At 40.9% G+C, this 27,705-nt stretch overlaps 2 protein-coding genes across 3 annotated transcripts in view; both read left to right on the top strand.

The window, feature by feature from the left end:
* The window catches only part of RAD54B (RAD54 homolog B), a 56,595-nt gene that overhangs the window by 9,930 nt on the left and 18,960 nt on the right, over positions 1-27,705 (top strand). For both annotated transcript variants that reach the window (XM_081953017.1, XM_081953018.1), the window contains exons 4-5: positions 22,692-22,874; positions 25,956-26,228. In XM_081953017.1, the coding sequence (XP_081809143.1) occupies positions 22,692-22,874; positions 25,956-26,228 (456 nt within the window). The remainder of the gene's footprint in view (positions 1-22,691; positions 22,875-25,955; positions 26,229-27,705) is intronic.
* Positions 4,354-10,198, top strand: FSBP (fibrinogen silencer binding protein). The gene is made up of 2 exons (XM_081953019.1): positions 4,354-5,305; positions 9,279-10,198. The coding sequence occupies exons 1-2, from the start codon at positions 4,935-4,937 to the stop codon at positions 9,805-9,807; spliced, it is 900 nt and encodes a 299-aa protein (XP_081809145.1). The 5' UTR covers positions 4,354-4,934; the 3' UTR covers positions 9,808-10,198.

Raw genomic sequence — 27,705 nt, 5'->3', positions numbered from 1 at the left:
GTTTATGAAGTGATATCCACCAAGCTTTGAGTCTGTGTTCATCTGCTGAATTTCAAATTTGCTTTTGTGATCTTGTTCTTTAAATGTCAGTATTTACCAATCACTATTTTGGTGGCAAGAGTCTTACTTATGAAATCTTAGATTGAATTCAACTTGTTTCGTTCTGATGAACATTAATCAATCTTATCTTAGAAAGCTAAAACAACAACAAACAACAATCATAACATAAATGATTACACTGGTTGGCGCTAACAATAACTACCATAATGTAAAGTTTTTTCTTCATATGCAGTATAAAAGGTACTTCAATAATAAAAATTGCAAGAATGGAATATCCTAACAGACATACCTTGTTTATTGTCATTCATAATGCTGTTTATTCAGCATTATTCTATTATTTTACCTTTCTTCAAAACAGTTTAGGATTTTACATCATGATGTGATATAATATAATTTCAACACTTCAGTGACATAAGATGACGGTATTAAATTGGTCCAGGTTTTATTTTGAACAATTATATTCTACTTTTTCTCTAAGGAGCTCAACAATTTAAATCTCATTCCTTTGCTTTTTCTCATTTGATCCTCAGGCTTTGTCTTGGTCTGTAATAGATTAATGTCATTGGATAAGATGAGCTTGAACTTTATGTTCAATATTTCTAATTATATTTCAGAAATATGTTAGTGCTCTGCATGAATATATAATTTGATTATACTTTTCTAAAATGGTTGCATATTTTCCTAGACTTGTGCTGCAGTTGTGGAAGGCAGTCTCATGTTTCTAGGAGAAGGTGTAGCAGCTTTAAAGAGTTTCTGATAAGTGCTGTGTTAAGCAACATGATAGTGGACTCTAGTAAAATCTGTTACTGCTACTGATGAATAATAATAAATGAATAAAAGAATTTTCTAATATTTTTAAAGAAGCACATGCTCAACAGAGCCAGGACATGAATAAAAGGGAAATGGGCTGCTCTCCTTTACAGCTGGAGCTTGTCCAAAATATCTAGTTATTCAGTTTTTGTTCACATTTTTAGAAGTATGTTTTAAGATTCTGCTTTCATTTGCCTGAATGTAAGTAAAAATAATATTCCTTATAAAAGAGCAATAACATTTCATAATGATAAAATGAAGGGAAGATCTTTCCATAAAGATGACTCTGGCTATTAATGTTTTTTTAAATATCTGTATAAATTATTCACCCTTGATATAAATAAAACCATCTAAAGTTGTGGTGTGTTAGATATTTTTAGACTTTGATTCAAGCTAGAACATTCCAAGAGATATTTTCTATGTATAGTCCTTAAATTTTTTAAAAAAAACAAGAAAAAAATAACATCGATCGGTAAGAAAATTATTCTAAAACCTATATTTGGATAATATATCTTTCAGTGAGCAGATTTCTGACTTTTCCAGACCGTTTCTCAGATCTGTTATGGGGAAAAAATGTTATTTCATGTTAATTGCCATGCGTCTTGTGTTTGATCATGAAGTATTAAAAAGAAACAGAAGGATCTTGACAAACTTGAACATTGGGCACTATCTAATAAAATGAAATTCAATGGTGAAAAGAGTAAGGTTCTACATTTAGGCAGCAAAAACAAAATGTACAGGTACAGTATAGGTCAGTGATGGCGAACCTATGGCACGCGTGCCACGGGTGGCACGCGGAGCCATTTGTCAGGGCACGCGAGGCGCTGCTCTGTCAGCTGGCCAGCGCGCATGCGCGCGCTGGCCAGCTGAGTTCACCTTTTTAAAAGCCATTTTTCGCCCTCCTCAGGCTCCAGAGGCTTTATAGGAGCCTGGGGAGGGCAAAAAGAGCCTCCCCCGCCCTCCCAGAGGGTCTCCGGAGGCTTCAGGGACCATCCGGAGGCTTCCCTGACGTCTTCGGAGTGCTTAAAACGACCCTCCGAGCAAACCAGAAGTCACTTCCTGTTTGCTCGGAGGGTGGTTTTAAGGGCTCCAAAGGCTTCAGGGACCGTCCGGAGGTTTCCCTGACATCTTCGGAGCGCTTAAAACGACCCTCCGAGCAAACCGGTAGTCACTTCCTGTTTGCTCGGAGGGTGGTTTTAAGGGCTCCAAAGGCTTCAGGGACCGTCCGGAGGCTTCCCTGACGCCTTCGGAGCGCTTAAAACGACCCTCTGAGCAACCCGGAAGTCACTTCCGGTTTGCTCGGAGGATCCTTTTGAGCGTTCCGAAGGTTTCAGGGAAGCCTCCGGACGGTCCCTGAAGCCTCCGGAGGGCCTCCGGGGGGGGGATGCTCTTTTCGCCCTCTGGGGAGGGCGAAAAAAGCATGTACAAATGGGGGGGTCACACGTAGTGCACGCATGCGCACGGGGGGTGTCGCGCATTGCATTATGGGTGCGGCCCGCCCGCACACGACCCCCCTGCGCTCCCCCCACGTGAGTCAAAAAAGGTTCCCCATCGCTGGTATAGGTGGTAACTTGCTCAACAGTAGTAACTGTGAAAGGGATCTTGGAGTCCTAGTGGACAGCCACTTAAATATGAGCCAGCAGTGTGCAGCAGCTGCCAAAAAAAGCCAACACAGTTCTAGGCTGCATCAACAGAGGGATAGAATCAAGATCACGTGAAGTGTTAATGCCACTTTATAATGCCTTGGTAAGGCCACACTTGGAATACTGCATTCAGTTTTGGTCGCCACGATGTAGAAAAGATGTGGAGACTCTAGAAAGAGTGCAGAGAAGAGCAACAAAGATGATTAGGGGACTGTAGGCCAAAACATATGAAGAACGGTTGCAAGAACTGGGTATGTCTAGTTTAATAGAAAGAAGGACTAGGGGAGACATGATAGTAGTGTTCCAATATATCAAGGGTTGCCACAAAGAAGAGGGAGTCGAACTATTTTCCAAGGCACCTGAGGGTAGAACAAGAAGCAATGGGTGGAAACTAATCAAGGAGAGAAGCAACTTAGAACTGAGGAGAAATTTCCTGACAATTAGAACAATTAATCAGTGGAATCCAGACGTTGTGAATGTCCCAACACTGGAAGTCTTTAAGATGATGTTGGATAGCCATTTGTCTGAAACAGTATAGGGTTTCCTGCCTAGGCAGGGGGTTGGACTAGAAGACCTCCAAGGTCTCTTCCAACTCTGCTATTGTATTGTATTGTATTGTATTGTATAAACTGAGAAGAGGCAGGCAATTTAATTGTATTCCATTATACATGGGAAGATTTTATGTTCAACCTCAATTAAGCTATAATATAACTTATTTGATTTTCACACAATATTGTAAGTTGTGTGAATGTAGTATTTTGATCAGGAATTTGAAAATAAAAAAGAAATATAAAATATTATAAATATTTGAATATTATACTATAAATATTATAATATAAAATATTGATTACTTTGGATGAATCAAGCCAGCCATGACTTGGTAAACTATGATTAAACAAACTATGACTTACGTTGTGAGAGCCTAATGAATGATTTTCTTATAGAAAGCTATAACTTTTGTCTGTTTGTTACAACAACCAGTTAGGTAGAGTAATGACTTTAATGACCTGGAGTAGGTTGCCTGTTTTTAAGGCCACCATGGATGTCCCGTTCCTGTCTTTATATAACTTCCCTGAGAAGCAGGGAATATTTTGTGATTTGGAGATAAAAGGATGGACCTGAGGTTTAATTTGATTCCCATATTCCTGAAGGGTTACAAAAAATAGTTTGAAGTGATGTGTAAGCACAATACTCCCCAGGACTTTGCTCCATACATAAAGTAGACCTGTGATCAGTGACTGTTATGTGATAATAAATTGACGAATTCTTAACACTGCTCTTGTTACATTACAAGCTGGTAAGTTGACAGAATGATTGGATTTCTTATCACGAGAGTATTATAGCACTGTTTCCCAAGCTAGCATCCTTCGTGTCTTGCATCAATCCTAGCTCCTTCCTGCTTGGATACAATGGTGCTTTCTTAGCCTAGCTCATTTGAAGGTCATTAGAAGGACAACCAGAATCTTGACTGAAGATTGTCCTTAAGATGCACCACTGGAGATGTGTGTTCCCTGCCATGTGATAGTTGACTGTAATGAGTTGCACATTTACAGCTGCAGCTGTAAGGGGGGGACACCCTGTTTTCCGCTCATTCCTGTCTCTGCTCTGTTGAGTATCTGCCTCTTTAAAAAGTGTGTGCGTGCATAAAGCCAAAGCCACACTGCAAAGTGCTGGGGAAGCTTAGCTTTGCTGCGAAGCCCGACCCTGAGTGAAACCTAACTAGCTAGGCAATCTGCAATTCCTGATTGACAGCAGGACTAGCATTATGCAAATGGAGCCTGAGAGAAGAGCCGCTGGGGAACAGAACCGTGATCTGGGGGCTCTGTTAGGGATCTCTCTACACACGCCTCCTCTAAATCCAGTCGCTTTGCTTGTTGTTGTTTTTCCTCTTTCTCCTTTTTTTGCAGAGGTGCAGCTTAATAACCAATAAATGCCTCCCTTTACCCATAAAAAAGTTGTCCTTTTCTTGAGCATGAATAAATCCAGTCTTCTGTGCAGTTCCTTTTTTTTTCTATCAGCAAAAGAGATACGTGTGTGTGTAAGCTCGTAAACTCAGGATGAATTGGGTAATATTTGGCAGGGTAACGTGCTAATCTTTAAACCTTTATGTTTTCAATCCTGTTTAAATGTAGGGTTTTTTTGGCACAAGAATGCCTGTGCGTGCGCACTACCCCCCCCCCCTCTTCTCTTCTCCTTCAGTCTGAAGCCTTATGTAGGTCAGGCTTGGCTTAACCAGATTTCACGAACCTGCGTCAGCTTAAGCTGAAGGAATTTTAATAAACCCTCCCCTGTAGGCGTGGGCCTAAATGAGACAAGCCTAGTTAAGCCTGATCTTTCTTCTGTTTGTGAAAAAGAGCTGAGCAGAGCTAGGATCTGTGTGGTGGTTTCAGGAACTGCTTATTCTTCAGGCTGGAGAGGACGATGGTTGGGAAGGCCAGATCCTCGAATTTCACTTTGTCTGAAAAGCTTGATTTGCTGAAACTTGTCAAGCCATACGTTAATATTCTCGAGGAACACACCAACAAACATTCAGTCATAGTGGAAAAAAACAAATGCTGGGACATCATAGCTGATAACTACAATGCCATTGGAGTTGACCGCCCTCCTCGCACTGCCCAGGGCCTGCGCACACTATACAAAAGGCTCAAGGAATATGCCAAGCAGGAACTCTTACAGCAAAAGGAGACCCTTTGCGACTACAAAAGCTACATCTCTGAACCGACTAAGAAAGTTGTGGAAATGATCCCTCAGATTTCCACTGTGTGTTTGAGAGAGAGGAATAATCTGCCATGGTAAGTTGCCTTTTATGCTGGGCTTGGTTGGCCAACTGGAGCATCTTCCAGCCCTTGTTTGAGCCAAATGCTTTAGCTTAGAAAAAAAAAACTAAGTATGCTGCAGTCCAAGTCAGCTTTTCAAAGCAGCCTTTCGAATTTGCAAAAAAATACAGGGGTCGATTGGGCAGTTTAGCTTGCAGCTGTATTTCAAGGCTCTTATTGTCAGAGCCCTGGCAAGTGAGGGTTAAGAAAAAATCCAAGTGAAATAGGAGCTCCAACTTTTACCCCTCCCCTTTTAATAGGCATAGCATTCAAACATTGACCAAGCGAAGGGCTGTTCTACATTTAAGGTAGTATGTTACTGCAGTCATCTGCCTGCATACGGAAGCTGTTGCCTGTTTTGGATAAAATCTACATAAAGTCGAGTTGGAGAACAAAGGAGCTCACTCCTGCGTGTGCCTAGACAAGGATTATGTTAATCTCCCCGAGCAGAATACATTTTAAACTGCACTTGGACTTTTTTAGACGATTTTACCTGCCGGTTTTACTCTGCCTTTTAAAAAATACGTCGTGGATTTCAAAACCGTTTTTAGCCTTGCGTGAAGGCAGAAGAAAGATAAAGTTGTAATTAAACTTAGAGGAAGAACGTGCACAGGTTTGCAAGACTCAGGTTCAGGCAGAGAAAGATGCTGCAGCTGCACAAAACCTTTTATTTTTAGGGCAGGCTCTTTTGTGCTTAATCAAATTGAAGCGTGTCTAGATTTGAGCCAAGACGTAGACCAGGCAAACTGTGTTTGACCTTTTTTTGCAGGCCCTTTGATTTTACCCTTTTCTCTGCTGCAAGCTTCCCATGTCTGCCCTGTACCCTTAGATATTATTATTTTTCTTCAAAAAATCCCTTAAGGAAAAGCAAGATCTCTTTTTCCCTGGCTCCCATTGCTAACTATTTTAAATTTATATCATTTATGGTGGTAAACAAATAAAATAATCTTAAAGTGGAATGTCTAGAAGAGGCTGGCATGTATGGGCATGCTAGTCAGCCTTTGATTTTCCTTGCCTCCCTTTACTGCCCTGCCTCGGGTGACATTAAACAGTCCTGTGCTCTAAATTACTTCCACGGAAGATGCACGTCAAATAAAGATATGTCAATAACAGGTTCTTTTCATGTAAGAATTTTGCATCAGCTATGCTTACACGATATGATATATGACATAATAACATGATTTGTTTTATTTCATTTTTATCCCAGCTTTTTTATATATAACTTAGGTTGGCAAACACACCTAATACTCCTTCAAAAAATGGTGTTTTGCAGTCCGGCACTTATAAACAAAAGTGTATTAAGTTCAACGGGGACAGTAGTCTTTAAAAAAACAAAAGCAGTAGTATCCTTGAGATATGAGAGTTTCATAATGATTATTCAGGCTGATATGTTTAAAATGGATTGGGACAAACATCACTTTGATTGAAAGATGCTACTTATTGAACCATCTTGGTAACAGGTTTGAGCTTGAGTACTAATGGCTAGAGTATTGTTGTTTAGTAATCTTGCTTAGATGCTGTGTAGCACCTAATATTAATTTTACCAAACAACAACAACAACCCCACAATGATCAATTGCTTAAACATTCTTTTGAAATGCAGTATAGATGATTATTGCAGTAGTCTAGTGTTACAGAATAATTTACAGTATCTGGAATATTAACCATTAGAAATGAGTATAGTGGTCCTAAATATGGTTTGTGGGGATACATTTCAATAAAATAAAATTGTCTATTATCCCTCCGTGTAGATCTTTAAAAGAAGGGGAAAAGGCGAAAGATTTTTGTTTAAGAGAGATCTACAGAGATAGCTAGCCACAAAGCTTTTGCCTTCTCAGCCACTTTGGTTTTATCTCTTTACTTTCCCATGGTATGGTTCTTTGCAGCCGTAATTTGTGCATTGCCAGATACCATATTTATTTATGAAAAATACAACTGCTAAAACTAATGGATCAGGAAATGAGCTTGCCGTGCAAGTAAAAAAGGGGATATACCCTTTTCCCAGTTGAAAATTGTATGGAAGCTGCAGTTTTTAAAATCCAAGATACCTTACTTTGCTTGGCAATGTTTACTGATGAATATTAGCAGTTCAATTGGATATCAGCTGTTTTCAGCCTTAATTCGATGCAACTCCAGTTTTTCTATGTCGGTTGTCCACTACACAAGGTCATATGACCAATGTTCCACTGCTCACAGCTGCTGATTTGCTGTGATCAGAAACCTCTGCTTGGATCTTTTCATTTTGAATGTCCTGGCGTTCACTTATACATGCAAATTCTGATAAAGCGATTGTAGCTTGCTTCCAAGGAAATGATGTTGACCAATATTCCTTACTTTGGTGTTAGGAAGTTTAGAGTCAACTTTCTGTAGAGGAATTGAGTATACTTGCAGTATATGATCCAGCAGAAGGAACAACCACCACTGCCATGCGATAATAATGGAAGATTGCTGAATAATCAATTATTCAATAATTTATTTTAAAACAAATATTTCAAAGGGGAGGTTTTGAATGGGGCAGCAATGGCAGGAAATGAAAATATCTGTCTTTTTAGTTTTTGTCTAGGAAATCTTTCGTCCAACAATGAGGTTCTCACTATATCTTTAGATAAATCTATACTGTGTAGTGGAAACAGGAAGGTCCTTTGGCGCAATAATAAGCAGACGTAGATTAAATTATATTATACCAAAATTGCTTTTATTTCAAAAAAGTTGGTGCATGTACATGCTATGGCTTAAGGGCTGCATGTATAACTCTTCTTAAATTTACCAGTGACCAAAAGTGTTTTTAAAGGTATTTTATTTATTTTTTCTTCCTAGTATTTTCCACTTAAAATAGATACTATATGTTAATTCCCTGGAAAACTCTACAGTATGTTTTGTCTTTAATGAAGAGTAATTCCACAAAACATAGGAAGGAAAGGGATTGGGAATATAATGCCACCCATCCCAGTGTATTCAGTTTTTCACTGCTGCCATCTTCAAAGTATCTTAAGCCACTGTATGGTGAGAGGATGATTTTCCTGTCTCCTTTCCTTCCACCATCTTCTGGGAAGAGCAAGGTCATTTCACTGGCTTACTGCTAGGTTGGAAGATGCTTGAAAGCTTCTCAGCTTTCTAAGTGCTCTTCTCAGTCCAGTTCCAGGTGAGCAACTGTCCCTGACATTCCCTGAAGTCCTCTGCAGCGGTCGGGAAGATTGGAACGAGTCCAAATAATAGTAACCTATGTGGACTCCCTCTGGTTAATGATATTCAAGGTCCTTCTGACTAGTAAGCAATTTTGGAGGATACGTGCAGTGCAGATATGGAAATAAATACTGTAAGACAGCGGGAAATAACCTGTGGCCCTCCAGAACTTGCTGAACTACAACTTGCAGCATGATTCACTATTGGCCATGCTACCCCTGCCTGCTGGGAGCTGTAATTCTGCAGCTTCCGAAAAGCCATAAGACTTCTTGTCCATGTTTTCAGGAAAAAGAATACTCAGGGAAGAAAGCCACCTTGAGAAGAGAATTATACAAACAAGAAGTATTCAAGATGTAATTGCTCCATGATATTACTCTCTCTCTCTTTTTCTGGCAGCACATATGCACATAAACAGTTCCTTCTCCTTTTATCAAAGTACAATAGCGCAGAGGTTGGTTTAAAAAATTCAGCTCCCTTGATTTGAACTTGATTCTTGGTAATTATATAGACATCTTTATGTAGTTTTCATAGTAAAAATGTAAGTTATAGTAGTATTTGCCATTGCCTTCTTGTGAAAAGTTTTCAGTTGCCCAGTCTAGCCTAAAGTCCTGGACTTTCCAAGTAGTCTTTTACTCAATTACTAACCATGTTTGCCTATTTAGCTTTTATGGACCCAGTAATGTCAGTTAATGCTCTTTTGTGTCCACAATCTTTTGTGGCTAGAGAAGACTCTGTTCCCTAATGCCTAAAATATTATTCTGTTTTAGTGCTACCCTGGCAAAAGAAACAGTTGCTACTACAAGTTCTCCTCAGCTAGTGCTGGAGGCCCATCCTGCTGCCATCACACTGGAACTGGATCCAGAAGAAGAGGATGTGAAGCCACCACCTTCCCTAATACTTGAATTGCAAGCACAGGATAACTTGGAACAAAGAGACCAACAGCATATGGTCCATGTCATGGAGAGATCTCCATCAACTTCCCTGTCTTCTGTGGATATAAGAATGCTATCTCCATCGCCTATCCCCAGGCGAGATGAGTTTTTTAGGCTCGAAAGTGGAGAACGATTTAGGCCAGCTTGTGGAGGGTATGATCCACAAATGTTGCAAATGCTCAAAGAAGAACATCACATAATTTTGGAAAATCAAAGGAAAATTGGCCTCTATATCCAAGAAAAAAGGGATGGGTTGAAAAGGAGACAGCAGCTGGAAGAAGAGCTTTTGAGAGCAAAAATTAAAGTAGAAAAATTAAAGGCAATACGATTACGTCGTGATCTTCCTGAATTCAATAGTCTTTGAATATAAAGCAATTCTGCATAAAACCGTGCTTATTCTGTGTTTGATTAGAAAAGATCAATTACTTTATTTGGATGGATTGGAAGTGGATGGACAAAAGAATTTGTTTTTTTTTTAAATTCATTTATGTTTGCAAGCAATCAAAAGACAGTTTTCACAGGTTTTTCCAAATGTTCAGATCTCAAGGAAAACCTCATCTAAGACTTAAAAAATAATCTTTTTGAAATCCTGTGATCTTAATACTGTTAGTAAAAGCCATTATTGATTTATGAAGCTATTGTAAAAAAATTGTTTAATTTTTTATTTCATTTCAATAATTTCTGGGAACAATTCTTATGTACCCATTTAAAATATTTATTTGTGGGTAAATAAATATATGCAACGTGGAAAAAAAGATTGGTCATTTTTCCTTCTTTTATAAGACAGTGGTAACTAGTATTTTAGTTCAGCCTTATGCTATTTGGAAAAGCATGGATAGAAATATCTACAGTAGTGTGCATTTTCATGTTGAGCTGAACTGTTGAAATATGATTCTACAATATTTTAGAGTATTATAATTCTAAAATCAGTAAACAATTCAGAATAAAAATAATACTTTTGACACATTCTTGTTTTTAATCAAACATTTTGCAGTCCAGTTAAGAATCATGGGAGTCCAGAAGGGCAAGTTAAGGAATGTTGTATTAATCTTTTTATATCTAGACAGCGCTCAGTATTTTCTGGGTTGGTTTATATGTGACTTCTGTGCATAGCCACCAGTGCATAATCCATCTGAATTATGGAGGGAGCTGCGGGTTATCATAACATGTCTTAAAAAGGATAACGATTATTGCCATTTTGCTTGGGTCGTCAGCTGATGCAATGTGGAACTGGTACACACAATTCGTGATGAGAAATTATGTATGTATGTATGTATGTATGTATGTATGTATGTATGTATGTATGTTGTATTTGTGCTGATAAATAAATAAAGGGAGACTAGTATAGATCCATTTCAAGGTATTTAGCTCTCATCAGCTAGCCATACCCTTACTGGGATTTGAACCTGGGCTGTATTAAAGGAGGAGAGCCTGTGGCTTAGTGGCTAAGACTCCTGCCTAATATGTAATACAGCCCATACATACATACATACATACATACATACATACATACATACATACATACACACACACACACACATACATACACACACACACACACACACTCTGATTGGTTCTTATCCAAATGTGTAACAATGCAAGATTTAGGGATCATCAGAATGTTTGTCTGTCTCTGTATCTGTCCGTCCATCCATCCATCCATCCATCCATCCATCCATCCATCTATCTATCATCTGCAATGACACTCCAGGGATGGAATAGAGAATTTCATTAATTTTTTAAAAGTCATTAATTGATTCATTCAGAACTCCACCTTTTTCATTTTGTTGCATAGAGCTTGCCCATTTTTCAACCCAACAGATAATTACAATTCTGTACTCAGCATATTCAATCATCATTGTTCTTTGCTCTCTTTTCTTTGAAACCCCCTTTCTGAAATCATCAGCAAAATTGAGTTTTCCCAAAGCTTGATGATACTAGTAGTTTTCTTTCGGATGAATTTTGTTGTTTTGGCTACTTGCAATGAAATCATATTGTATGCGTGCACACGCAAACACACACACACACACAATCATGCTATTCCCTTTCAGGGTAAGCAACATAATGCAAAGTACAGAAAAGGAGTAGTAAGCAATAAAGAAATTAAATGCAATGAACAAGAAAAAGAAAAGTAAATATTGCTCCAGCTCTGTTCACTGTACTTCTCTTTATCTCTTGGTATTAGAACCCCCCCCCCCCATGCCCATCCAATGCTTACGCATTGCCTTTGTTTCTTGAATTTCTTGTCCCTGTCTTTCTGAAGATCTCATCAATTCCCTCTAACACCTTTCTCATTCTTATCCTTTCTTTCAATTCATTCACTCTTCCATGTATTTTTCCACAATCTGACCTTAATTCATTCTCTGTCTGTTACCAGCCATCTCAGAGTACTTATTTTTGTATTGATGTTCTTACTCAATTCGCATTCTAGCAATTGTTTTTCCTCCATTTAATTCCCTCTTGCCTACTGCATTCAATCTTTCTGTTTCTCATGACATACCCAACTCTTTATCATATAACAAACGAGTTAGAAGCAGATAGTCATTTTTGCTTTTGACAAATATTCCTTGCAGAAAACCGCATAATACTCATTTAATCAATGTTTGCCATTTATTCATGATTATCATTCATCCAATTTCTATTTCTCTAAACTAAGCTAGCTTAATCTTTGCTATATTAAATTTCAGATATAAAGTACTCATTGCATCATACAATCCATATCACTTTCATGACGTAGCACATGGGAGCTCAGCTAACACAATATCACTTCCATAAAAACTCCGGCTATATTTATCTTTCCAATCAGATCACCACAAAACATCTCTATATTGCTAAAACCCTGTTGGATTGTTTCTAGCCTTCAGTTGGGCCAAACAGTACATCATAAAACAACAATATTTGAATTAATGTCTCTCAAATGGACTAGCTTACCAAATACATCCAAAATCTGGAATCCATGACTCCCGTGGAATTGAAATTTGGCAAAAGTGGTGGCTGCATCACAGTGGTAATCTGCAACGGGGGTCCCGAAACCCCAGGCCGTGGCCTGTTTGAAACTGGTGGGTGGCGGGTGCTTGCACAAGCATGCCCACACACTACAAATGGAGCTGTGCGTGCTCCATTGGCCTGCCTGCCACTCACACAAAACCATCCCTTCCCCTCCCTCCTCTTTTGCTAGGCGGCCAAGCCGGAAAGATTGGAGACCGCTCATCTATAGTCATGTACTTGCCATTTCCAATGCTCCCTGTCTGCTTCCTACAAGAAAAGTCAATGGGAAGCCAGCAGAAAGTCTGAAGTCACTCCTACTGCTGTATTGCCTCTCTGTGGTCGTTTTGTTTCTCTCTTTAAGGAAATATCTCTGAAATTATGAGTGAATGAATACTTGGCTGGCTGGGGAATTCTGGGAGTTGAAGTCCACAAGTCTTAAAGTTCCCAAGTTTGGACACCCCTGCTGACTAAACAGTCCAGGGGATATCACATTTTTCTTACTTCCATACTTTATATTCTCCAATCATACCAACTGAATCACAATGTTATAGGATCTATACCTTACTTTTCAGGCATTTTTTTCCTTGCGCACTAACATTTCTACCACTAATTTCAATTCTACCCTTCAATATGCCACTTTCATTCCCTCACTGATTTCTATATTGTTGCTTCCGATATTTCCTCACTTTAATTTCACCCCAAATATTTATATTACTTTTATTTTCTATCTGTCACATTCATTCTGTTGAAGGTTCCACTTCCATAGCATTATTATTTTAAATTTCCATTAACATTTTTCTGCGTTTTTCTGCCTCTTTTAATCTTAATTATTCTTTAGCATGTACAGTATTTGGTGATACCACCTATTTGTCCGTGGTTTTTGCTGTTATAGCGATGTAGGTAGTGAAACAGAGTAAGAATTTAAAAAAAGTTTTAAATCAAACATGACACAAGTGGGTTACTGAATGTGTATGTTAACTTGACTATGAATGGCTTTGAATTTTATCTTCAAAATTGCTTCTGATTGGGGATGTAGCATCTGCCTACAATAACTTAAAGCAGCTGCTCCTTTCCCCAGAATTGTTATGACATACAATTCTGACAATTTTTCTGACGATTGTTAATTGTCCAAATAGACATCTAGCCTCAAATGTGTGTTATGAAGATGCTCATGAACCTCAGGGAAAAGGACTGGTTAAAACATGTATGTATGTATGCATGTTTATGTATTTATTTATAAACTTGCATGCCACCCATCTCACCGAGGCTATACTGGGCAGCTTATAGTCATATAAATAAAATATTGTATAAAAGCTTACTAAATAAAATCTACACATTGAAAAATCAATTAAAATAGATTAACTAAGTGGGAGGTCCACAGCTTGCTTTTTTCTGCCAGTGTGGGTGGGGTTGGCTGGTCTTCATTGAGATGAACCAGTTCCTCAAATATCCTGGATCAATGCCAGGGATGAGCCAGTACCTCAGATACTCTAGACCAGTGATGGTTAACCTTTTTGGCACCATGCTGAAACTGATGTGGGTGCCGGAGTGCTGGAACCTGGAAGAGAGCCACTGGCTGGTGTGCATGCATGCGGCGGCCAGCTACTCTTCCGGGTTCTGTCGTGCGCATGCGTGCACTGGGACCCGGAAGAGAGCAGCTGGCTGGTGCGCATGCATGCCAGACCAGCTGTCCGGCGCACACACGTGTAATGGAACCTGGAAGAGCAGCTGGTCGCCATGTGCATGCTCAGAGAGAGGGCTTTGCATGCCACATCTAGCACACGTGCCATAGGTTCTTCATCACGGCTCTAGACCAATGCCATGAAGGGTTTTAAAAGTGATAACCAACATCTTGAATTTAACCTGGAGGCAAACTACCACCTAGTGCTGCTTGCGGAACAGCAGCATAAGGTGGGCCACCCTAAGGGCCCAAGAACTCTTTGAGCAGCTACATTCTGCACTGAAGTTCTGGATACTCTTCAAGGGTAGCCCCATGTAGACTGTATTGCAAAGGTCTGACTGTGAGATGACCGGGGTTTGATTGATTGAGCACGGGGATTCCCGACCCAGGAAAGGTTCAATTGAAGCACAACATGAAGTTGCACAAATGCTCTCCTAACTATGACTATCACCTACTCATCAAGGAGGATTTGTGAGTCCAGGAAAAAACCCAGATTGTGCATCAGGTCTATTTGGGCAGTGCAACCCCATCTAAAACTAAAGATGTTTTAGAGAGGAAAAGAGAGGGAAAGAGGAAAGGACAGGAAGATTGGGAGGGATAGGAAGAAGAGGAGAGAGGGTATGAAGGGGAAGAGGTAGAGAGGAGTAGGGAAGAAGGGGAAGAAGGAAAGGGAAAGGAGAGGAGAAAGTAGAGAAGGGAGGGAGGGAGAAAAGGAAAATAGGGTGGCAGTAAAACAAAATAGGTGTATGGCAGGGGTGTCCAAACTTGGCAACTTTAAGACTAGTGGACTTAAAGAGCTGGCTGGGGAATTCTGGGAGTTGAAGTCCACAAGTCTTAAAGTTGCCAAGTTTGGACACCCCTGGTGTATGGGATGGTAAGCCAAGCAATCCCGATTATATATTTTAATTTTTTATGTGGAAAAATGAATGTTTAAAAATGTCAAAATGTGATAGGAATAATAATTAAGAGAATGTATACTTGTAAATGTGTGTATGAGACTAAAAATAAAAAACTTAAGAAAACCCTAAATATGTTAAAGTCCTGGAACTTAGCACTTCACCACTCAAAGTCACTTGGTTTTACTAGGGTTTAGCCAGAGCCTGTTACCCCTCTCCATCCTGACCCTCCAGCCCCATCCCCAGGCCTCCAGGTGCTCCAAGAAAACAGTGACATTATCATTGGGTCACATGGAGTTGTAGACACTGAATATCATCAGTGTAGTGATGGTATTTCATCCCATGGCAGCAGATGAGCCCACTCAGTGACCTCATGTAGGTGTTAAAAAGGAATGGAAAAAGTACCAAGCTATATATTACAGTTCATCTTTCCCCCTATTTGGTCTTCCAGATCTAGTGGGCTGCAGTTCCTATCACCGTTGGTCAACCTAGGGCCGTAATGGCAAACCTATGGCACACATGCCACAGATGGCGCTCAGAGCCCTCTCTGTGGGCACGTGCACCATCGTCAGCTGCTTTTCGCGAGAGCTGGGAAATCACCTGAAAAATGGCCAAAAGGAAGGCTGTTTTCTGGGCCATTTTGGGGCCTGTTTTGAGGCCATTTTCGGGCTGTTTTCAGGCCGTTTTCCAGGCCATTTTTCAGGCAAAAAACAGCCCAAAAACTGGCATGCGCACACAGGCCAGGTGGTCTTTGGGTTTTGAGTGCTCTGGCCCGGGTACATGCACGCATGCATGTTCCGGTTTGGGCACTCAGTGCTGAAAAGGTTCGCCATCACTGACCTAGGAAGAAGTTCAGCCATCACTGACCTAGGAGGAAGTCCACGAGACTGGTGGGAATTATCATCACCCAATTTGGAGAGTTTAGACCACTTAGTTTTTCTGGTTTTGTGAAAAGACACTAAAAAAAGATTTTAAATGTTTTAGAACAGTCAGTTTTGTCTCAATTGGAAGCCTCAATAAAGCCTGGTGCATCTGTATGCAAATGTAGCCTCATTCTCTTACAAACTCTTAGATCCTTTAGGGTACGTACATATATAAATTTGAAATATTAGTGCTTTGCCCCTCTTGCACTCATGCCCAACTGTAGCTGTTCCTGAATCTACAGTATATAACATAAGAATATCAAAGCTTAAAATGTCATATAAACTGCCAGCCCAGAGTTTGACTCATCTAATAACTGATTTCATAAGTCCCAATGTCAGTGACTACCCGCAGCTTTCCTAATTTGAAATAGCTTTCATTCATTTCAGAAAGCCAGAAGAAAAATTCTTTACCACAATACCTCTGGAAAATCATTTCATACATTCCAGCCCTCTATCAAAATGCACCCCCTCCTTTTTTTTTGGAGACACACCAAGCTAAGATTATGTAACAACAGTCCACAGCAATTTTTCCCAGAAAATAAAACCCCAATATCTATGTGTCTCTCTCCTTGCTTTCTTTCAAATTATTGAACTATTCCTGCAATTAAAATCAAAAGAATGAATTCACGTGGACAGTAATGGGACGGACTTTTCCAGCGGTGGGATGGAGTTACTTCATGTATAGATTTAATAAATACATAATAACCTTACTTTAATGCATGATATTTAAGCAAGTTGCATGTTAAATAGTTAACTAACATTTGCATATATACTGTTTCATTTACTTAACGCTGGAGATGCCTCTGTTAAAAATGCAATGAAGTAAACATGATCATAAGTCTCTCTGCTGGGGCATAATATGTATATGTATTTAATATGTATAACTACAGTTACACAGTCCCTATTAAATTTGATCTCTCCTGTTTTTGTCGTGCTTGAATTATTGAATAGATTGCATTTATGTAAATTGGGTTTATATAACATAGCTTGAAAGGATTACATCTTTTCCTTTCAAGAATGTCATCGGCTTGTCTAAAAATAATCATTCCTGTGTAATGCATAACAAGGGTCAAATCTTTCTAACGCTCGTGAATTTTAAGCAACCATATTTCAGTAATCTAAAAAGCTTATTGCAGCACTGCCTGTTTTAGATCTATAGCAGAGATGTCTGGTGTGATGTGTTTTTAGGGCGTCTCCTTGAAATTATTTTCTTTGTGATGAACAAGAAAATTTGCTATAAAAGATAAATCGATGAAAGCTGTGGGCAATGACCTTTACCTAAAATAGATTGCCAGGAGCATGCTATAATTTAAATGCTAATATTAATTATAATATTGTTTTTTTTCCTGTTTACTGTTGACAGCCTATTTATGAGTTGTGAGTGCAACTAAGTTAAACTTTTAGTCATTTCTTTGGATTTGGAAAAAACTGACATCTGAATTATAAAAACAAATGCCTTGTGATTACCCACATAGCACAGATCTTTCTAAGGTGGTTCACCATTTGTAATAAAATGCAATAACAGAATCACAATAAACAGTGAAGATAGCAATTAAAAACCTACATTATTAGGCTCCTACTTAAATGAGCAATTGCTTGAAAAGGAAAGGAAAATACAGTTTAAGTTGCCTCTGCCATTTTTGTTTCCCTCCCATGTTTGTTTTTTCTTCTTCTCATAACAATATATAGATAATGTTCAGAAAAAGTCTGAAAAATACATACAGGGTTTAACAGCAGTGTGATTCTCATTACCTGCCAAAATCCCCATGAATTGCTTTGGGAACTTATCTGTGCTTAAGACTGTGAAAAGGAAGCTGATAAGCAAGAAATCAAATTATAGTGTCCATTTTATGATAATAGGTTACACACAAGGCTTGTTCCTAAGTTGCAGCTGTCAGTTCAACTTCTTTTTGAAATGTTCAGAAGAAGAAAAAAATCCGCTGTCTGGTACAAAGAGTCAAACTGGAGGATGTAGTTATTTAATATAGATTTTTTTAAGCCTTCCTATTAAATCCCAAAGTGAGATACAATAAAACAAACCAACAAACTCATACTAAACGGCAGACTTGAAATCATAACATAGGTTTGTTTGTTTTGTTTGTTTTATTGGATTTATATGCCGCCCTTCTCCCAAAGGACTCAGTGCGTCATACAACATTAAAAAACACACATCCCAAAAGTTAAAAAGAAATTAAATACATATCCCAAAAAACAAACCCTATTTATAAGACAATACATTTAAAAAATGAGATGAAAATTAACAGGCCAGGCCGGATTGCTGGAAAAGCCAACTTTTTAGGGCGTGTCGGAAGGACCGGAGGTCAGGGATTATGCGAAGCTCCGGGGGCAGCTCATTCCAGAGGGAAGGCACTCCCACAGAGAAGGCTCTCCCCCTGGGGGTCACCAGCCGACACTGTCTGGCCGACGGCACCCTGAGAAGGCCAACTCTGTGGGATCGTACTGGACGGTGGGAGGCTACTGGTGGCAGTAGGTGGTCTTGCAGGTACCCTGGGCCTAAGCCATGGAGCGCTTTAAAGGTCATAATTAATAACTTGAAACGCACCTGGAAAACAACCGGCAACCAGTGCAGGCCGCCTAAAAGGGGTGTAACATGGGAGCACCTAGGTACCCCCATGATAACCCGCGCAGCTGCAAACTGGACCAGCTGAAGCCTCTGGGTGCTCTTCAAGGGCAGCCCCATGTAGAGAGCGTTGCAGTAGTCCAGGCGAGAAAGGACGAGGGCATGAGTGACTGTGCACAGAGCATCCCGATCCAGGAAGGGACGCAACTGACGTACCAAGCGAACCTGGTAAAAGGACCCCCTGGTCAAGGCCGTCAGGTGTTCTTCTAAACTAAGCCGCGTATCCAGGAGGACTCCCAGATTGCGAGCCTTCTCTGAGGGGGCTAAAATTTCTCCCCCTATCATCAAAGATGGAACAAGATACACAAATCGGGATGACGGAAACCACAGCCACTCAGTCTTGGAGGGATTGAGCTTGAGCCTGTTCCTCCCCATCCAGATCCGCACAGCCTCCAGGCATCGGGACATCACATCGAGGGCATCGTTTGCGTGGTTTGGGGTAGAGATGAAAAGTTGGGTATCATCAGCATATTGATGATACCGTACCCCAAAACCATGGATGATCTCGCCCAGCGGTTTCATATATATGTTGAATAGGAGGGGTGAGAGAATCGACCCCAGGGGCACCCTACAAGTGACGCGCCTGGGGGTCGATCTCTGCCCTCCAGTCAACACAAACTGCGACCGATCCGACAGGAGGAGAACCACCGTAAAACGGTGCCCCCCACTCCCAACCCCCCGAGTCGTCGCAGTAGGATACCATGGTCGATGGTATCGAAAACCACCAAGAGGTCTAATAGGACCAGGACAGAGGAGCAGCCCCTGTCCCGGGCCCACCAGAGATCATCGACCAACGCGACCAATGCCGTCTCCCTGTCCCGGGCCCACCAGAGATCATCGACCAACGCGACCAATGCCGTCTCCGTGCTGTATCTGGGCCTGAAACCCAACTGAAATGGATCCAGGTAGACAGCTTCATCCAGGTACTGGGGAAGCTGACGTGCTACCACACTCTCGACAACCTTTGCTACAAAGTGAAGGTTGGAGACCGGACGATAGTTGGCTAAAGAAGCTGGGTCCAGGGAAGGCTTCTTGAGGAGGGGCCTCACCACCGCCTCCTTCAAGGCGGTGGGAAAGAACCCCTCTCACAATGAAGTGTTGGTAATCGCTTGGAGCCTCGTGTCACCTCCCGGGAAGCCGAAACTAACCAAGAGGGACACGGGTCCAGCACACAAGTGGCAGCACTGAGTCTCCCCATAATCCTGTCCATGCCTTTGGAGGTCACAGGGTCAAACTCATCCCAGATTGTCTCCTCAAGATTCATCCCCGTCAGCTCGCCCGAATCTACCCAGAGTCCAAGCCTGTCCGGATCTGAGCGATTTTATCCTGTAGATAAAATACCCTGCAAGGGGTTTTCCCCAGTTCCTTGGTTAAGTAAGGAGCGGGTCACCCTAAACAGGGTGGCTGGGCGGTTATCTGCGGACGCGATAAGAGCGGGAAAATGTTGCCATTTTGCCACTTCTATCGCCACTAAGTAGGATTTAATATGAATTCTTAGTAGTGTTCGATCAGATTTGTACCGGCTAGCCCTCCAGCCACTCTCTAGGCATCTTTTCCGGCGTTTCATCTCCCGGAGCTCCTCGGTAAACCAGGGAGCCACCCAGGATTGACACCGGGTCAGAGGCCGCAAAGGCACAACACGATCCAAGGCCCCAGCGGCCGCCCTATCCCAGGCTTCCACTAGGGCACATAGGATCGTGACAACCAGAGAAACATACTTTGCAGCCCATGTTTCATGAAAAGCCTGGGCAGCATTGTGGCAAGCAACCAGTAAGAACTAATAGGAGAGGAGAAAGAGAGAGGAAGGGAAAGCAGAGAAGAGAAGGACGACAGAGAGAAGAAAGAAGGTAGGGAGGAGGAGAGAGGGAGAAGAAAGTGATGGATAAGGTACAAATATGGTGTACGGAGAGCAGGAGAGCCAATAATTGCTTTTGGGAGTTGATGGTAAGACGAACTGATGTAACATTTTATAATATAATACTATGTTGGTTATGTAATAGTATGCATGTGGTTATATGTTATGAAAATGAAAATTGAAAAAAATTATATGTAAAAAAAAGAACTAATAGGAGTTTGTCAGTGCAATTTAGCAGGGGAGTTTAAGGGAGATTTTTCTAGCCCTCTTTCCCGTTAAATTGATAGTTTTACCTGAAAGCCTGAGAAGGGAATAAGAAACAATTTAAAAAAATGGTGGAACATAAAAAAATAAATAAAGATAGATGGATAGAAGTTTTCAGCTCTGACCTGCAATGCTTGTGGCATTTTTCTGTTCCTGCCTACAAGGAATCCAGCCTACTTTTCAGCTGGAGCAAACAACGGATTACAATAGTGAATGAATGATGAAAGATGATGAAGATTTGTTAGATCATAGAAAAGAGGAGGCAATTCTTCATAAGGCATAAAAATCATATAGAGTGCACTCTTTCACAAAAATAAGGATTGAACACTTTCCAACTTGGCATTCCTAGTTGTTCCTTTGTGCTAATCCATTTTGGGAAAAATAATGCTATAAAAACCAGTTTGCAATCATATCCACATGGATATTAAACCATAAATAACAATCATTTATTGTTATTCCTTCTATTCCATAGAAGTGGATTGAAAATATGAATTTCCATAATTGGCTATCAAACAGTGTTGATAAAAGAGATTAGGTTTGCTGGCACAAGAAGGATATATTGTACTTCACAAGGACTGAGGAAAATGTTCTAGGCTGAAGTATGGGCAAGTTGATTAGGAAGGGTTTAATGGAGATTGGAGATGAAAAATAAAGGCATCAGGAAAAAACCCTATAGAAAGAAAGGAAAGTATAATTGGGCCCTTAAACTCTTTTTTCCAAAAAACATTGCTTCATAAAGTGAATTTAAATCTCAGGACAAAATGCATTGGGACCTATGATAATAGAGCTGAGAATTTAGATGAACCTTTTTATACTGTTTTTCAAAAACCTTGAGGAACTGATGAAATGCCAGATGACTGGAGAAGAAATGTCATTCTTGATGACAGCCATTGAGGACATGGTGAACTGAAAATAACCCTGAAAGAAACGGAGGCAACTTTATGGCTGAGTTCAATGGCTAGATGCGGGATTTGTGCCAGGAAAACATCTCCGGAGAAAGGAGAGATCATGAGATTTCCTACATATACTCCTGACAGCGGCTCCTCATGACAAGATGACAGGAACCAAGATGTCAAGTGTTACCATGACTATTATCAAGTTGACATTGGAGGGAGGATTCCATGCATACCTTCGGCCAGAGTCAGATCTTATATTTCTGCAACTTCATTGGTGGATATGATTTATGACACAGACTGAGGGAGGGGAGAGTTAGGGGTAAAGTGCAAAGACCAATAACCGGAAATCAGTTTCGGCTCCGCAGAAGAACATGCCAAAATGTTGACCCTAATAAATGACTGGATTTCTTTTGAACTTTGTCTCAAGGCTCGTAAATTAGGTCATCTTTTGTAAATCTCACACAATGTTTTTATGATCTGCTTATGAGGTTGAGTACTACAGTAAAATAAAGATTTAAATAAACCTTGGAATATTTTGAGTAGACTGCACTGCACACAAGGTCGCATTTTGGGAGCACTTTGCCTGGTCTTTGTCCCTGAAATATTTTGGCTGATCCCTTTCTCTGGCATTATGTACCTTTCCATCTTTTGCTTCTGTGTCAAAGCAGCTTGTTTGTGGCAGGAGTTCATAACATATTACAGAACTCTTCAAATGTTTTGAGGTACAATCTAGACACTGCTCTGTATAAACATTCTGCTCTACGAACATTGATTATCTCTCTCTCCTTCCCCCTCTCCCACATGTATGTGCAGAAATAGGCTTATGTATATACATATGCATGAAGAAACAGCGTGAAATCCTATCATTCTGAATGTTTATAGCTGCGTACTTGGAAGTTGTTACTGATGCTTTTAGATAAGTTCCTTTAGATAAGTTTCTCCCTTTTTCAGCAGATATCCTGCTCTCCTGATCCATGCAGGAAGGCATAAACGTAAAAAGCTGAACTAATATTCAGCTTCACGGTCTGCTCAACTGCCTTTCAGTTTGCATACCTGGGTGCAGCCTGAAATTCAGATACCTCCCGTGTGTCCTCATTCTTACAGATCCAGGAGCAACAGAAAAAGCAGGAGCCCCAGAGGAGCCCAGTTGCCCTACCAAATATTTCAGTGTTGTGTGGTGCAAAGCCTCAAAGAAAAAGCACAAGAAGTGGGAAGGGGATGCTGTTCTTATAGTCAAAGGAAAGTCCGTGATGCTCAAGGATATGGAAGGCAAAAACATTGGAAGAGGTAAGAATGAAATGAAAAGAATTGTAACTTTTACCAAACGAAGAAAAGGATACGATTTGATGAAGGAAGGTAAGGTTATATAAAAGGAGGTTGAAGAGCCCAGGAAATGAATTCAGAAGTCCAAATGGTCCTTCCAGGGCTTAAGATTCTGTGAATTTATGAAGGAATGATCTGTCTATTGATAGAAAGTTAGAATATTATCTAGCCATGTCAGCTAATTGGAATTTGAGAATGAGGCCATATTTATATCCTCTAGAACCGCCATGTTGAACCTGCTTCGTGCGTGCCACAGATGACACATGGAGCCCTCTGTGGGCATGTGAGCTGTCACCCAGCTTAGCTCCACCATGCATATACGCGCGCCTCCCACCGGCCAGCTAATTTTCAGGTGGCTGCTGGCCATGCGGGATACGCGCATGCATGCGCAGGGGGGCAGGGAGTCACACACACATGCGCAGGCTGTGTGTGTGTACACATGCGTGGAGGAGAGCTCAGTGGGTGTCGTGCCCCTCCCATGCGCCCCGTTTTTGGTCCCAGGAGGCTTTAGGGAGACCTGCTAGGCCCAAAACAGGGTGTGGGTGTGTGTGTCACACCTATGCACTGGGGGAGCACAGGGGGGGTCACATACATGGGGGGGGGGGCGGAGCGCCTTGCATTATGGGTTTGGACAGGCACCTGCTGCCGCGCGCACACACGATTTCAGCACCCGAGGAGAAAAAGGTTAGCCGTCACTCTCTAGAGGTGTTGGGCTTCAACCTCAATGATTATCATCTTCAACTATTATAGCTATTGTCTAGTTGGAGTCGTGGAAATAGTACTTCAACACATTTGGCAATTGCCAGAATAGAATTGGAATGATCAAATGAGAGGGAAAATTGCAGTGATTAGATGTTTTACATAAATGGGTTGGAATTCCAGCTTAGGGATTGAGATGGCAAGTTCAGCTGAACCATTTAAATAGTAGTGAATGAAAAATGCTCTTAGTGCACTCTGAAATTCCTTGTGCATGAGTGGAGTACATTTTTTATTCTCTAAAGGAAGATATAAATGGAAATCTCCCAATAAAAAGAGTCTTTGGAAAGTATTGTTATGAACTACCTCTCCTGAAATATGTCTTCTGAATCAAATCCAAAGTGCTGCCCTACTATTAGATGTGCCTTGAAAGCTCCCATATTCAGAATGTCATTCCATATTACTCTACCACTTATCTTTCACACTCCCTTACGTATACAATCTCTGTTTCACTCTAGTTATATTTTTCTTACTATTATCCTTTTAAAAATGTTTCTGATAAATAATGGAATTGAATATCTGCCATATCCACAACACATTTATATATTTGCAAGTTAATCCCAGTTCAGAGGGGTGAAAACTACCCTGCGTGTGTTCAGTGCAACTGCAAATGATTTATATAGTTAAACATTTTTGTAAAGGTTTACCTCCTCCACCACAACATGCAGGAAAATATGCAAGAAGGCATACCTTGAAGCCATTTCATTATAGCACCAATCTTTTGACACAATCTTCTATCTACTAAAGGCCACTTTATCAGATGTAGTAAGTTCAATTCTCAGTTGATACATTTTGTGTGTGTGTGTGTGTGTGTGTGTGTGTGTGTACGCGCGCAGAGCCAGTTTGGTCTAGTAGTTAAGGCATCAGGCTAGAAAACCGGAGACTGAGTTCCAGTCCCACTCTAGCCATGAAAGCCAGCTGGTTGACTTTGGGCCAGTCACTCTCTCACACCAACTTAACTAGGAGAGTGATGGTGAACCTTTTTTCCCTTGGGTGCTGAAAGTGTGGGTGTGGGCAATAGTGTGTGCCAACACCCATAGTGCAATGACCCCTACAGGCCCCAACCCTGCGCATGCGTGCACACACCCCTGTGCTCTCCCCCTCTCCCGGTGCATGCACTCGCCCCCCCCCCCCCCGTTTTGATGCTAGCAGACCTCCCTGAAACCACCTGGAACAAAAAATGGGACATGGGGGGGCGCCACATCCCCCCCAACCCCATGCATGCGCGCACAACCCTCCACCGCCCACGCATGCGTGCGTGTCTCCCAGCAGAGACCCCAAAACCAGCTGGCCGGTGGGAGGCGCATGCACGCACTTTGGAGCTGAGCTGGGCGACGGCTTGTGTGCCCGCAGAGATGGCTCCGCGTGCCACCTGTGGCACGGGTGCCATAGGTTCGCCATCATAGTACTAGGAGTCAACAGTATCCAAACAAATTATAGCTGAATAGCATTATTATTCTAGGAGGGTGTGAGTGGGAGGCAGCTGTACAAAGTATTGTTAGGTAGCAATGATTACCAAATAAAGGGCAGTCTCTAACATTTCAGTCAAAATGTACATGCTTGTGCAATAAGCACAGGGACCCATTCCCCACAACTATTTACATAAATGTCCCTAAAGTATTATAGAGTTCTTTGTTTTCAGAAAAATAATAATTGGTGCTGCTAACACAATTATAAATAAAAGGGAGATCAACCATTTTCTGCACTATATTGCTTAGCAACAAGGGCTAGCTTTCATGCATTACTCATTAACTTGTTAATCAAGCTTTTTTTTTTGTTCCTATTGCCCAGTAGGATTGGATAAGTTGGGAATTCATTTAGTGAAGTAAATGATGGTGTAAGACATTTTCAGGAACACGTTTGTGAATTTTGGGTTAGAAATTGTTCTTTTTTTTTACCCAGTCCTGGTGAGTACCAGATATCTGGAAAGCTTCTAGCATGCAATCTTTTTAATTTGGAGCGGTGGGTATTTTGGCATCAAATGGAGCTAATCTTTACCTTCTTTTAAAGTGATACTGCACCATAAAAATAAAGAAGCTTATGTTGAGGATGTTATTGATGTCTTTCAAAAACTTATAGAGCTATTTAATATTTTTATTTAAAGACAGTGTGTCATGAATATACACTATCGATGTTCAGCTTTTGAGTCAAAAGAATTGGCCTTATTTCTTGCACAGTATGGCCATAATGTCTTTTTTCCCCTTAAAACTGTAAGATTTACTTGACCAAATGTATTCTTTCTTTATTTATATCCATACATCTCCACGTAACCTTTATAATTTCTTGTAGGCAGTGGATATCAATTCAGAGTCTTAGACAATCTCACTGAAGGTCAGAGTCTGATGATTGGAAGCAAAGAAATTGAAGTGATGGGTGTGATATTGGAAGAGGACTTTAAAAGTGGCAAGTGTTTTCTGTCTGGTCTGGAGGCCACAGACGAAATTTGCAATTCCTCAGTTGCTTCTGCAAGGAAGTTTTGTAGCCCTTTCAAAAATGTTTCCAAAGCCAATACGAAAGAAAATTGGTCTAACTGTAAACCACGTCATGATCCGTTAGCTCCAAGTAAGGATTTCTTTTTGAGTTTATCTATGTTAATTTGACTATCTCTGTTCTATCCCCTTCTAAAGAAAGTGAATTAGTGATCCAAATCAAATTCATATTCCCTCTAACTGTAGCGCTTATATTGGAATTTCATTCCAGTCATAGTCGCAACGTATAAAGCGGAAATCAACTTGGGGAAGGCCAAACTAATTAAATGGGTGAATTGGATAACCCAAATCGAACTTCTTTCTCTTGTTCTCAGAATCGCAGTATAAAATAAAACTAGGCACTGTGGATATGACATCTAGATGGACTGAAAATGACATATCTGAAAACAGAAATCATATGTACCATATTTTTCAGAGTATAAGATGCACCAGAATATAAGATGCACCAAGATTTTGAAGAGACAAATTAAAAAAGAGGTTTTTGCACTCTGCAGACCTCCCAAAAACGGCCCGTTTTTTGTAAAAAAAAGGGGGACATGCATAGCCTTTAGGAGACTTGTAGAGTGCTCCTGGGGAGGGGGGGGCAAAAACGAGCAAAAACGGCCTGTTTTTCGCTCATTTCCGCCCTCCCCAGCCCCCAGGAGCACCCTGGAAGCCTCATAAGGGCTATGCACTGCCATTTTTGCAAAGGGGGTGGGGTTTCGGGAGGCCAAAAATGCTGTATTCAGTGTATAAGATGCACCCAGATTTTCACCCTCTTTTTTGAAGAAAAAAGGTGCATCTTATACTCCAGAAAATATGGTAAACTGAACAAATATATTCCTTTCTGATAGATTGGACAGATTGCCATCTGATTTGCAGCAAAGTTAAGAAACTTTGCCAATAGCTCATGAGTCGGCAACTTATTATTCTCCAGATATAAATTCTAAACACTAAGCCAGCGATCAAGAATTATGGAAAATACAGTTGCTTCTTCAAACAAGTGTCATTCCTTGTCAGTTCTGAACTCAGGAACGGACTTCCGGTTTGCTCGGAGGTTGGTTTTGACTGCTCCGGAGGCTTCAGGGAAGCGTCCTGAAGGTCCCTCAGGCCTCTGGAGGGCTTCCGGGGGGGGGGGGGGGGCGGGCGGAGGAGGCTGTTTTCGCCCTCCCCAGGCTCCTATAAAGCCCCTGGAGCTTGGGAAGGGCAAAATAAGCATGCAAAAAATGGGGGGTTGCACCTGTAGTGCGCGCACACCCTCACACTACCCTCCCCCCGCGCTCCCCCCACTTATGGCACACGAGCCAAAAAAGGTTTGCCATTGCTGGCCTAAACCAACATAAGATATCTGTGTATCAGCAATATACACTGAATGGAAGAGTCAGTATAAATGTAGGGACATTTGGGGACATCTTGTTTCAACCTAAGAATAATCTTTCTACGGTCAGAAAAACCAGAAAGATTTCTTCATTTTTCCAACTTTACTCAAACTTCTACCCATGTAAAATTAGATCTTAGTAGCCTATTTCAAGTTTATTTATTAATTTATTTGATTTTTATCTCAGCTTTTT

The sequence above is a fragment of the Natrix helvetica genome (assembly GCF_964273705.1).
Source record: "Natrix helvetica genome assembly, chromosome: 4".
Lineage (NCBI taxonomy): Eukaryota > Metazoa > Chordata > Lepidosauria > Squamata > Natricidae > Natrix > Natrix helvetica.
This window is presented reverse-complemented; position numbering and strand designations above follow the sequence as displayed.